The 14,389-nt window shown below is 37.6% G+C and overlaps 1 protein-coding gene across 4 annotated transcripts in view; it reads right to left on the reverse strand.

The window, feature by feature from the left end:
* The window catches only part of LOC100783981 (187-kDa microtubule-associated protein AIR9), a 93,361-nt gene that overhangs the window by 37,353 nt on the left and 41,619 nt on the right, over positions 1–14,389 (reverse strand). For all 4 annotated transcript variants that reach the window (XR_005886306.1, XR_001382624.3, XM_014762016.3 and 1 more), the window contains exons 14-20: positions 10,671–10,806; positions 10,326–10,426; positions 10,195–10,242; positions 9,168–9,349; positions 8,962–9,079; positions 8,642–8,769; positions 2,227–2,392 (exon numbers count right to left, since the gene is read on the reverse strand). Coding sequence is in view for 2 of the 4 variants with exons in the window: in XM_014762016.3 (XP_014617502.1) it covers positions 2,227–2,392; positions 8,642–8,769; positions 8,962–9,079; positions 9,168–9,349; positions 10,195–10,242; positions 10,326–10,426; positions 10,671–10,806 (879 nt within the window). In the remaining 2 variants the exon portion in view is untranslated. The remainder of the gene's footprint in view (positions 1–2,226; positions 2,393–8,641; positions 8,770–8,961; positions 9,080–9,167; positions 9,350–10,194; positions 10,243–10,325; positions 10,427–10,670; positions 10,807–14,389) is intronic.

Here is a 14,389-nt window from a genome sequence, read left to right on the forward strand (position 1 = left end):
TTTACTTCATTTTCTCCGAAAATTGTGTGAAGTAAAAGGACGAAACGCCCGTTGCGTCCCTCCAATTTTTTCTTTCACCTTCCCTTCGACGTGCCAACATTGCCACCGCAGCTTGATGGTCGTACCCATTTCCAACGTAGTTGCGACGGGATCCTTCTCTCACCCACGCTCTATTTCGCTCCCTCACCCACTCTCTGTTTCTCTCTACCTTTCTCATCTCTCAATTTGTGTCAAATCATCTAATACCCAAAAATAAAACTATTTTGTAGGCTTTTTCCCATTTTGTTAATTACTTAATTTGTTTTAGTCCTATGATTACTTCCTCAATTCCTCTTTCCATGAAACTATTTTCAGCATTCTATGCCTTCACAATTAGCATCTAACCAGTGGCCATTGTGCATTTATTTCTCTAACTAGACAATGGCAATACCAATCTCTCCTCCAACAACCCACTCATGTGCTTCAACCCATCCCTTCAAGATCAATCCCTGCGATCTGGGTGACAAATCTGACAGCTTGGTTACTTACATAGGATGAGAGTTGCCCTCCATTTATATACTCTATCTTGACACTATTTTTAACTAATGTGGGACTTCAAACACCCTCTCACGCCCAGGGCTTAGTGTGTGAATAACACGGCGGGTGACCCTTTGAATGGATCTAGGATAGACTTTGATACCATCTTAGATTGTGTGTTTAAACCTAACTCAATCCCAAAAGCTAGCTCATAAGGTGAGGGTTACCCTCTACTATATATATTTTATCTTGGCACTATCTCTAACTAATGCGAGACTTGAGTTTTTCTCAATACTTACTTGCTTGGTTGTGAAAAGGCTGCAACTACTTCATTGCTTGGCAGCCAATCTGAAACAGAATATTGTGAGCAAGGTATCCTTTGGCCTCAAGGCGAACAAGGTTCCTTTGTTCTTATTCTTCTTTTTTTCAGAACTTACAGCAATCATTGAGAATTGAGAACATCAAAATTGCGAATCTGCCACTATAGTTAACCAGTGTGTTTCATTAAGAAAATAAAATATTCATTATGAGAACATCAACAGTGGGTTTTTTAATACTAAGTAAATAATTACATTTTTTTTTATCAGCAAAAATAATTATATATATATATATATATATATATATATATATATATATATATATTTCTGAATAGATACAAGTACCAGAGGTACTATGTACATAAGTAGAATGCCATACACAGTTTGATTAGGAACCAAAATATGGCTACATAAGTAGAACAACTGCTAGAAATTCAAGAAAAGCTACCCCCTACTAATACAAAAATCCTTGTCGAATTTGACTTGACCATTGATTAAAATGAATGGTGAAATCTTTCTCCACGTTTCTTAGCCAAGTCCATATTAAGAATATAGCATCATCGAGCAACTTGTTGCCATTGAAAAGTGCATTGGAGAAGATAACTCTGTTTTGCATCTGCCAAATGGACCAAACTACAGCCATCCACCAACATTGCCATCTCTTGACCCTTATGCCATCCACCTGAGCATATGAGTGTTGTATGAAATGTTGTCTCGAGTTTGATGGAAACACACTTTTAATTACATGTTGAGTCCACAAACCCTCCACCAGTGTAGGTAAGACTCTCAAGTTTGACTACCTTATTATGTAATTATAGTAACTACAAATCCTTGTATTCAAGACCCACAGTATATGCATTATCCTCCACAGTGTAATTGAGACACGATTTTCATTGCCTCTTTCTCAATAGCTCTGAAATAAATGAATGACTACCTCAGTTTTTTTCGCAAGGTAGCATGGCAGCTTTTGTGTAAATTATTCAGAAATTTTAAAGAGTACTGGACATGTCTACCTAATTAGTAAGGCCTGCTTGGATAAAATTCCCAATAACAATAAGCATGTATAGAAGAAAATAAGATGATAAATTAAGCTTCTCCATAAGTCCCATAAGTTGAAATTAGCTTATGTATGCTAAGTTATAGAAGTTATCTTGTTTAGCTTTTCCAAAAGCGGATTTTATCCATAAGTTAAATTTAAAGCTTAATTGATTTTACCTTTTAATTCTGTTCTCCTATAAATGCTTGTTAAAAAGTTTATCTAAACAGAGGCCAACTCATGTTCCTAATTCAATGTAAATGCCTTCCTTCATTAATGCGAATTTCTTTATATATTATTAAAAAATAGACCAAATATGAATTCATATTCTGCAGCGTAGTCCCATAAATGTTTTACCAGGGCGAACGCGCTCCTGGCCCATGAGAATTCTTAGGTCACCTACAACACCGTCATCACGTACTGGAGTACACTGGAATGAAATGAATTTTCCAATGGCTTCTTTGGTAATGCGATACTGCAGCCCTGAGACCCCCGGTATCAAAGAACCCGAATCACCTTCAACCTGCACATACCAGAAGACAAGCATAAAATTTCAATTTAAAGGAAATTTTTGTCACTAATAGGAATATTTTTCTATTTATTTCAGTAGGTCAAATCTGCACCCATTTTCCGACCCCTTGTGCTTGATTAAATTTTTCAATAGTCGATGCATTTTATTATCTTCCACTAAATGCAACAAAAACAAGGGCTAAAATGAAGTAAAACACGAGACAACCCATAAAGTATATTAAGGAGCTTTCACTCAATCAATATGAAAACGCTGAACGCCCACTCGGGAATTTTACAACCAGCATCCACCAATACACGTGATTAATGGTTAACTTTACTTCACAAGTAAAAATAAAGGATTATGATTGTATACAACTACCGATGTGGTTAACATTAATCAGTAATCACTTCTAAGGCACAAAATATGTGTTTACATATTTACTTTTTTATTAAATATGTTTTCTTATCATTTCAAGATGACGATGCATTTATTTTTATTGTAGGAGTTCAAAAAAAATATTACTAATTCAAGCAAATGCATAAGAAAAAGATCATTATTAAGCTTTAGTAGAAATTAACTCAAAAAGCAATCACTAAACGTCAAATATTCTAGTGTACATAACAAAAATGGTAGGGCTGGTATAGTGAATAGAAATACAATGCTTAGTTGATAATTATATTTAGCTCAAAAGGCAAATCAGGCCGTTCTCAGGAAATCACCGTTGAGTTTTAGTGCATATTTTGTAAAGTACCATACATGAGCAAAATTTTACGTTGTTGCTAAGATAAGGTTTGTGTCAATGGAATTGATCAGCAAAATACTAGTTATTAATTGACACAAATTGCAGAATATTTATTAATATTAGCACAGATTTGTTGGCCATTCAAAATAGCAGATTTTACATTATTATACAAGCGTAATTATCTCCTTAATTAGTTATCCCAACAATAGGATAACATTTATTACAGATTGACTATTTAATGCACAGATGTAGAAATCAAATTGTACGAGCACTATTTAATGCAGAATTCTTCACAGGAGAACACAATTTTTCATCTGCAACTTTCTTAGTCTAATATGATATCAATCTAGGTTGCAATTCTATCATAATTATCTCCCAAATTTCTAGCCTTAGTTTTGCAAGCCTATCCAGTTCTTGCTCCTTGTCCTTTTGTCATTTCTCTCTTGTGATTACCCTTTTTTCCCTTAGCCTTATGTCTAGTGACAAGTATGATGTCTTATTCATTCGCCTTAATGGCAAGAACCATCCTGCTTGGGCATTCCAGTTCCAAATATTTGTCAAAGGTAAGAACCTTTGAGGTCATGTTGACGACACCAATTCTGCTCCTAACAAAGAAAACCAGCCGAAAGAATATGTTGTGTGGGAAGTCAGGAACGCCCAAGTCATGGCAAGGATCATAAGCTCTATTGATCCCCATATTGTTCTCAATCTCTGACCATTCAACACTGCGGCCAAGATGTGGGCCTATCTCAAGAAGATTTATAGCCAGAATAATACTATCAGAAGGTTCCAACTAGAACATGAAATTGCCATATTTAAACAGTATAGTCTCTTAATTTCTAAATTTTATTCTCAGTTCATGAATTGTTGAATTGAATACACTGACATTATCTATGAAGATTTGTCAAATGAAACTCAAATTGCAGTACAACAAGTTCATGAGACTACAAAAACAGATTAATTTCTTACAAAATTGAGATCTAACTTTGAGGGTATTCGGTCCAATCTCATGAATAGAACTCTTGTCTCATCCTTGGATACATGCCTCAGTGAGCTTCTTCGTGAAGAACAGTGCCTCTTAACTCAAGCATCCATGGAACAACAAAAATCTGACTCTTTTCCAGTTGCATATGCTACACAAGGAAAACCCAAACGTCGAGACCTAAGTGTTGTCCAATGCTTTTGTTGCAAAAAACTTGGACATTTTGCTTCACACTATCCTAAAACGTTTTGCAATTCCTGCAAAAAAGATGGTTATGTCATTAAAGAATGTCCCATAAGACCACCAAGGAAAACTGAAACAGCCTTTACTATTGCGGCTGGTCCTTCTACTTTTGGTGGTTTTGTGAATCAAAATGATTTTATCTCTGCACAACCAATGACCACTAGAATGGTCCAACAAACGATAATTTCTACATTTTCTGCTTTAAAACTTTTAGGTAAACCTTTTTCTTCTTGTACTCCGTGGTATTTTGACTCCGGTGCATCCAATCACATGACCAACAGTGTTGAATTCCTTTAAAATGTCACAAGATATTCTGGTAACCTTCAAATTCATATTGTTGATGGAAACAATCCACCAATCACAGCTATTGGTGACATTTCTTCCTCTTTAACCAATTGTTTTGTTTTCCCCGGTCTCGCTTATAATCTTATTTCTGTTGGTCAACTAATTGACAATGATTGCAAAATTACATTCTCAAAATCTGGTTGTCTTGTGCAGGATCAACAATCAGGGAAGATGATCGCAAAGGGACCTAAAGTCGGACGTCTTTTTACTTTTTATTTCTCTCAGCCTCAATGTCCTTTTTCGCCTTTTGTTTCTTGTAATTCAGCTATTGTTAATTTTCAAATATGGCTTAAGCACCTTGGTCACCCAAACTCTTATGTACTTCATGACTTACTGAAATATGGTGTTCTTGACAATAAAAGTTCCTCATCTCTTAGTGTTATTCAATTTGATTGCAACTCTTGCAAACCTGGGAAAAGTAAAATTCTACCATTTCCAATTCATAAATTCAAGAAAAATGAGCCCTTTGATATGATTCATAGTGATTTATGGGGGATTGCACTAGTTATATCTCATGCTAATTACAAATACTTCATCACTTTTATTGATGACTATACTCATTTCACTTAGGTCTATTTTTTGCGCTCTAAAGCATTCTCTATTTTCAAAACTTTACATGTCTATGCTCGGACCCAATTTTCTTCCAAGACTACAATTTTGCATTCTAACAACGGGAGGAAATATACATCTTATTTATTGCAGGAATTCTGCAGACAAATGGCATTTTATCTCAAAGGTCAAGTCCTTCCACACCCCAACAGAATAGGGTAGCTGAAAGAAAAAATCATCATCTTGATGTTCTCCGTACCCTTTTGTTAGAATCTTTTGTGCCACCTCGATTTTGGTGTGAAGCTCTCTCCACTGCTGTCCACCTTATTAACCACCCACCTTCTCAATCATTAAGCAATGATTCTCCTTTCTTCAGGTTATTTGGTCACAAACCCACTTATTCCAATCTACGCACTTTTGGTTGTATTTGTTATGTCCGCCTTCTCCCACAAGAACGCACCAAGCTCACAACTCAATATATTAAATGTGCTTTTCTTGGTTATTTTGCCCCATCATAAAGGGTTTGTGTTATGATCCTAATCTACATAGGCTACGAGTTTCTAGAAATGTCATCTTTCTAAAAGATACATATTTTTTCCCAACTAACCAAGACACTCTTCTACATTCACATATGTTTTGTCATTGTTTCCTAATAATTTTGTAGGAAAACCACCAGAAAAATAAGGTTTTTCTTCCCCTTTTATCATTGACAGCAACTATAGCATCTATTCCTATTCTTTCTTTTTATAGACAGGCCATGGAGCATAAATGTTGGAGAGGAGCTATTGAAACAAAACTTCTAACACTAGAAGAAAATCAAACATGGGATGTTGTAAACTGTCCTTCTGTCAAATTCCTTGGCAGCAAATTTGTATTCAATATAAAGCTTTGTTTGGATGGATCGATCGATACAAGGCCAGGCTGGTTGTTCTTGGAAATAAGCAAAACTTTGGCCTTAATTATGAGGAGGCCATTGCACTTGTAATCAAAATGACTAGTGTGCGCATTATTCTTGCAATTGTTGCATTTGAATCTTGGCAAATACACCAAATGGATGTTAAGAACACATTCCTCCATGGTGACCTTAAGGAGGAAATTTACATCAGACTTCCTACTGGTATGTCTTCACCTTTGCCTAATGTTTTTTGCAAACTAAAGCGTTCATTATATGAATTGAAACAGGTACCGAGAATATGGTTTGGAAAATTTCGCATGACACTACTTGGTTTTTCCTTCATACAAAGCAGGTATGATCCGTCACTTTTCATACAAAGGAGCTTAAAAAGAATTGTCATACTTCTTGTTTATGTGGACGATATTGTGGTTACCGGATCAGATCAAGAGACTATCGGTACAATCAAGAGACTGTTGCATTCAACTTTCCACATGAAAGACCTTGGCCAACTCACTTATTTCTTGGGATTAGAAGTACACTTTCAATAGAAAGACATTTTTGTCAATCAACACAAATATATTCAAGATCTAATTCAATTAGCTGGTCTCACTAATTCTGCTCTTGTTAACACTCCAATGGAAATTAATTAGAAATTGTGACGAGATAAATGTGACCTTCTACAAGACCCAACTTTCTATCGTAAGCTGGTTGGAAGTTTTATTTACCTAACCCTCATCATACCAGACATCTCATTTGCTGTCCACACAATTAGCAAATTCATGCAATTTCCTCAACATTTGCATCTTTCAACAGTACATCGTATTATTAAGTATCTACTTCATACTTCCAGCCTTGGTCTTTTCTTCCCTATTGGTGCATCAACACAACTTCAAGCATACAGTGATCCTAATTGGGCTGGATGTCCAGACACACGGAAATCCACTATTGGCTGGTGTATGTTCTTAGGGGAAGCTCCAATCTCTTGGAAATGCAAGAAACAAGACTTAGTCTCCAAATCATCCACTGAAGCAGAATTACGTGTCATGTCTGCTGCATACTCTGAGCAGTGTTATTAAAAAGCGGCCATGGCGGCGCCATGGCGGATTGGCGTCGCGGAATTTTGGAAAAACGCCACCAAATAGCGCTGGCGTTGCGGGTTGCTTATGGCGGCCGCCATAGCCATGGCGGAATCGCGTGAATGGCGGAATAACGGATTTTTTATTTTAAAAAACGTGTTTGACAGGGGTTGGGCTGACCCGAGCCAACCATACCGGAGTTTCTCCTCTTCAACAGCGCAACCAGCAGCAATCTCCAGCGCGACGAACGGCGGCGCGAGCGCTGGCGACGCACACGACAACCGCAGACGACGTTCTCGAGCGCGACGGCAGCAGACCAGTAGACGACTTACGAGAGAGACCGACAACCAACGCACGTCGACAGCGACGGCAACGGCAATGGCAGTGCTCTGGTGCGCAACGGCGACGGCGACCGCAATGCTCTGGTGCGCGACGGCGACAGCAAACTGGCCTCTTAAACAAAGAAGGAAGAAAGTCTAGGTATTTGAGAATTGTCTGTTTTCTTTTTTCCTGGGCTTAGGGTTTTTTCTTTTTTCCTGGGCTGACACTCGTTTTTTATGAGGGTAGCTTTTTTTTTCCTTTTTCTATTTGACACCCGTTTTTTTTTCTGTTATTTGAATGCAATCCATTGTTTTTTTTTTAATTTTTTATTTATATTTTTATTATTTTCTTGTCCGCCATATCGTCCGCCATTTTTCGCTACGCCATCCGCCATATTTTTGTGGCGGATTTTTGACTTTCTGCCATGAACCGCCATCCGCCATTAACAACATTGACTCTGAGATTATTAGACTACGTAGTCTCCTTACAGAGCTTGGTTTTTCACAAGCAAAACCAACTCCACTGCATGCTGACAATACAAGTGCCATTCAAATTGCCACAAATCATGTTTACCATGAAAGAACAAAGCACATAGAGGTTGATTGTCACCCAATCCACTAGGCGTATGACCATCGAGTTATCGCCTTGCCTCATGTTTCTACATCTGTTCAACTCGTTGACATTCTCGCAAAATCCTTGACACATCAGCTCCATAATTTTCAAGTCAGCAAATTGATGCTTTTAGACTTACCAGCATCAATTGAGGGGGGATGTCAATGGAATTGATTAGCAGAATATTAGTTATTAATTGACACAAATTGCAGAATATTTGTTACTATTGACACAAATTTGTTAGTCATTCAAACAACAAATCTTACATGATTATACAGCCGTAATTATCTCCTTAATTAGTTATCCTAGCTGTAGGATAGCATTTATAGCAGATTGGCTATTTAATGCACAGATGTAGAAATTAAATTGTATGAAAATTCTCCACAGGATAACACAGCTTTTCATCTGCAACTTTCTTAGTCCAATAGTTTGGACTCCCATAACATTAATTAAATAAATTAGACATAAACTATGGAATATTAATGTAAGTACATACCTCGTGAATATACCAACTGTATACACTCTTTCCTTCATGACCTCCAACATATCCATATGAAGCTGTCAATATTTGATCTTCACTGTATTCTCCAATGATAGATAAAAAATTCAAGCTTGGAGGAAGAGCTGTAAGAAATGCAGAAAGTTTTTATGATAGATGCTGATTTTGAAAAGAAATAAACATGAAATTTGAGGGAAAAATCAGTTTGTATAGATTTTGGGATTTATTTTCTTGTTACCAAAAGGATTTATATTCAGTTTATATTCTCAACAGATCAACAAGAACAAATGGGAGTGAGAAGAAACAAGTACACCTACTCTCAACTGCTTTATCAGATATTACAAATGCTGGTTCACCAGAATCACCATCAGGAGTCATGGGCGTAAATTTTGCCACAATGTAATAGCCAACAGCTCCAAGAGGTATGCGGAATGCCTGAATAGGTCAAAACCCAACAAAAAATTGAAACTCAGTGTATAGGGGGAAAATGGTGCCATGTATTTGAAAAAAAAAAAAAACCTACTTTAGCAATTTTGGAAGTACTTAATGCTTCAAGACTGTTTTCTTCCAAAGTTGACGAGCATGTTTTATACCACTGAACTCGGCTAGATCCTTCGGTTCCTCCAGTGACAATACCAGTTGCAGTGATCTTGCTATTCTCTCGTAGATCACCAACTATTTTGATATTTGTTACTTTTGGGGGTGCTGAAAACAAAACAGAGCATCATAGCCATTCATACTGTAGGTATAAATCAGCAGCATTTGAATTTCTAAATCATCACCTTAAACATTTCATCATGTTACCAAAAGAATGGAAAAGAACTAAACACAAGCAATAGAGTATGAACGCAATACATTAAAATTCTTGAAGAATGAATGCTGCTGCGTCAAATATATAAAAATTATTGTCAGAATGCAAAGTGTGAAAGGTGGAACTTGGAAGCCTTCTTTTCTAGGATGGACACAGAAAAATCCATAGAGGCAGATATGAAACTGAGGACAATCAATATAAAGAAAGAAAGCACAGAGACAAGAAAATACTAACAATTCCCTTGTAATAGAAGGATTAAGCATACCAATAGCTGAGATCAAAGCAAGATGAAACCCATCAGAGTATTGTCCAGAGCCAACAATCACACATTAATTGAAGATGAATGTCAAAGACTAACTCTCCCAATGACTTAAATTATTAGGTGGAGGCTCAGGATGATTTTATAAATCCAATACACCCCATTATGTGAGAGTTGTTTGTGCTTGATATGTTGGCAATCCATAGGCTCTTTGCACCTTGTATTGATATTTAAAATTGAGTCAACAAGAAATGACCTCCTGACTACTGTACACAGAGGCTTTCATATAATGCCGAAGGCCAATTCTCCTAAAAGCTTACGTTGTTAGGTGGAAGCCTAGGAATGGCTTTATACCTCTACGAAAGAGAAATTGGTATATGACAAAGAGCTCAATACCATTCAGAGACCAAAAAATGGCACCAGATATGACAGAAAACAGAACCAAAGTACAAGAGACATTGCTAATAGTCATCAAGGTACCTTGTTTCACAACAGGAGACATTGCTGACATAGATTTTCCTTCCTGACCTGAAAGATACACCACTGAATATATTACAAAAACACACCACAAGGATTTGGAAAAGATATATTCATCAAGTCTGGATGCTAACCTTCAAAATTAATGGGTATGTACACAAAAGCTAAACAACAACCAACATCTTCTTTGGTCAAGGTATACTCAGATGTACCCGCTGACACTAACAAAAAGCCTCTGCATAGATTTGCCACCATGAAACAAGAGAAAAGAGCTTAGTAAAGTGCAATAAGGGACTAAAAAGAAAATAAATTTTTAAACAAAATAAAAGTAGGAAGAATCCCCAAAGCATTGCAATAAATGCAACAACACACTTTCAAACTTGCAAAAGCACAAATCAAAAGTCTAGAATAAGAGAATTTTTTTTTTTAACTTGATACTTCCATGCCCTTCAGTGAAGCTCAATGAAGAGAATACTTACCCAGAATCCCCATTCTCCCGCAACCATTCAAACTTGCTAGGACCTTCCCTTCCACCAAAATAATCACCAACTCCTTTGATGGTACTTCCCTCAACAGCATCTCCAAGTATTTTCACATTACTGACAGAAGGAGGAGCTGCCATATGAGAAAAATATGGCAATCAGAGAACAATTAGACAGTAGCATGAGAATATTAGAGTATGTTCTTTGTCAACTATGAAAACAGTTTTGTAAACTAATTGTAAGGGCTGTTAGCCTTTGCTAACAGCACCTATCTTAGAGTTGGTTAGAATCAGTTAGAGTTGGTTAGGTTCTGTTAGTTAGTTACAATCTGTTACAATAACAGAACAGATGTCTATATATACCTCTTTGTAACCTTCTGTAATTAACTTTGATAATCAATAAAATCAGCCTTTCTGTTCAACAAGTTTTCTCTTCCTTCTCTCTCTCAGTTTATTCAACATGGTATCTAGAGCCATTTTTTCGAATTTCTAGTTCCTTTGCAAGGTCCAGTGTTCTGTGTTCATGGCTTCCGCTCCTTCCAATTCAGTTCCTCAATCATTTCCCAACTCTGTGGTTGAAAAACTTGATGATTCCAACTATCTTCATTGGCGTCAACACATTGAATCGGTTATTAAGTCACACAGATTGTAACGTTTCGTGGTTAATCTGATTATTCTTCCTCATTATCTCACAGAGGATGATCGTGTTGCTGATCGTATCAACCTTGATTATGAAGCCTAGGAGGTCCAAGATCAAACACTCCTGGTATGGCTGCAGTCAACTCTTTCTTGGTCATCAGATGTGGATGACAGGCGTTCTATCTCGGGGACTGCTATTTTTCTTGGTCCAAACTTAATCTCTTGGTGGTCTTGAAAGCAGAAAGTTACTGCCAGGTCTAGTACAGAAGATGAGTATCGCAGTATAGCTCAGACTTCCACTGAATTAACTTGGATTCATACTCTGCTAACAGAATTGCACATTTCATTCATTACTACTGTTATTTTTTGTGATAATCAGAGTGCAATTTCTATTGCACATAATCCAGTTTTCCACAGCCGTACCAAACACATGGAAATTGATGTCTTTTTTGTAAGAGAGCAGATTTTGACCAAGCAGCTTACTATTGTCCATGTTCCAACTCTAGATCAGTTTTTTTTTGGAAGGCATCAAGTATAATATATTATTGAGATAATCAAAACAGTATAAGTGGTACTGAATGAAAAGAAAATACAAAGCACCTCTGGTGCTGCCTCCCAAAATAAAACCCAAACTAACCCATCAATAAAGCCATCTCCACATAGGTTAACCAAAGTACTCCTTTATATTAGAGGACCAATGATTAAAGCTAGTGTTGAAGCCTTTCTCTCCAGATTTTAGCCAAGACCAAGCTAAAAACATAGCCTCTTCCATGACTTTTAAGGAATCAAATTGTTTTCCTTGAAAGATGAGATTATTCCAATGTTGCCAAATAGTACTAGTTAGAGCCACCCACCACCCACACCATCTGCTATGGTTTATATTAGCTCCAAATCCTTCACAAAATTGTGTTAAATGACTTGCTGGGACAGCTGGAAGAGATCCTACAGCCTGGATCCATGTCATGGATTCCCACCACAGGGGCATTGTCCTTTGGCAATTAAAAAATAGGTGACCCACTTCCTCCTGCACTTGACCACAGAGAGGGCAGTCAGCATCTTGGATAATGACATTTCTTCTTAATAGATTACCCTTAGTAGGTAATCTGTCCTTGAGGAGCCTCCAAGTAAAGACTGCTGCCCTTGGGGGGATTTTCATCTTCCATATTAATTTGAAATTTTTGACATCTGAGGTTGAGGCATTGGTATTCAGCATTATTCTATAGGCTGACTTGGTGGAATATACTCCTGTAGATTCAGCTTTCCACATCATATTGTCCTTCACATATCTCTGAATAGAGATAGAAGTAATATCCTCGATAAAATTCACTGCCAAATCATTTTCGTGGTCAAATAAATTCCTCCTCCATTTGAAATCCCATCTCCATCTATCTTCAGAGAAAGTCCCCATCTTTGAAATGGTGTTGTGTTGCTGTCTACTGATCATAAAAAGTGAATTATACTTCTGCTGTAGAGTGCAGTCTTCCCCTACCCATTTGTATGTCCAGAAATGAATTCTGTCACCCCCACCAACCTTCCAAGCCAGGTTTTGTTGAAAGAGGCTTTGACCAGAGTGATGATAAATCTTCCTCAAGTCCCTCCACCAGTGTGAGCATCCCCTTTTATCTCTGCCCGACTGAAACTCTTCCCAACCTCCATATTTAGAGTTAATGATTCTAGCCTATAACTGCTGCAGGTCAGAAGCTAAGGCCCATATCCATTTGCCCAACAAAGCTTCATTAAATTTCGATATTTCTTTAATCCCCAAACCACCTTCCTCCTTAGGTAGGCAAATAACCTCCCATTTTACCCAGGGAATTTTCTTGTAGTCCTTGTCTCCCCCCCACAAAAAGTTTCTTTGCAATGCTACCAATTTATGAGCTACCAATTTATGAGCTACCTTTTGAGGAATCTTGAAGAAAGAGAGCAGATATATTGGTAAAGCATTGAGGACCGAATTGATTAGAGTCACCTTCCCTGCCATGGAGATATTCTTCTGTGCCCACTTAGATAATTTGGATTCACATTTGCTGATCAAAGGCTCCCACACCAATCTGCTAGAGGGTTTAGCCGCAACAGGAATACCCAAATAGCAGAAGGAGGTTTCCAATTGCCTACAATTCAGGGTTTGGGCAGCCTGACCTACCCAATTGACCCTACCTCCTATAATCCCAAATTGACTTTTTGCATAATTAATCATCAGACCTGAGGCTAATTCAAATCCTCTGAGCATAGCCTTCAAAACAAAAACATTCTCCCAAGCAGCCTCCCACAAATACTGTGTCATCTGCATACTGCAAAATATTAGTGGGTTCCTTTTTCTTTCCAACCATGTAACTTCTATATACATTCTTCTGAACTGCTTCCCTCATCAATCCTGTGATGCCTTCTCCAACTATATTGAAGAGTAAGGGAGCTAAAGGGTCCCCTTGCCTCAAGCCTCTAGTAGGAGCAAATTCCTTTGTAGGACTGCCATTCACAAGAATTGAAATGGTTGCTGAATTGAGACAGGCAGAAATCCATTGTCTCCATTTGGGGCAAAAGCCCATTCTTTGCAGCATATAATCCAGAAAAGCCCATGAGACTGAGTCATAGGCCTTTTCAAAATCCACCTTGAAGACCATAGCTGGCCTTTTGCTTCTACAAGCTTCCTCAATCACCTCATTGAGAATTAGTATGCCATGAAGGATGTGTTTGTCTTTGATGAAGGTTGTCTGTCTCTCATCAATAAGGCCAGATATCACATGTCTCAATCTATTTGCTAATAACTTAGCTATCACCTTGTACATACACCCAATCAGCTAGATTGGTCTGTAATCATCAAATGACTGGGGGTGTTTAATTTTGGGAATTAGAGCCAAAAAGGAAGCATTACTGCCTCTAGGAAAGCTGCCATGCACATGAAATTCATCTACAAATCTTCTGAAGTCAGTTTTCAGCATTCCCCAAAATTCTTTAATGAATTTGAAGTTGAATCCATCAGGTCCAGGGCATTTGTCCCCATCACAGCTCCACACTGCTTCTTTGATCTCCAAATCCGAAAAAGGAGCAATCAAAAACTCCCTCTACCAAGCCTCTTTC

This window comes from Glycine max, chromosome 9, assembly GCF_000004515.6.
Source record: "Glycine max cultivar Williams 82 chromosome 9, Glycine_max_v4.0, whole genome shotgun sequence".
Taxonomy (NCBI): Eukaryota; Viridiplantae; Streptophyta; class Magnoliopsida; order Fabales; family Fabaceae; genus Glycine; species Glycine max.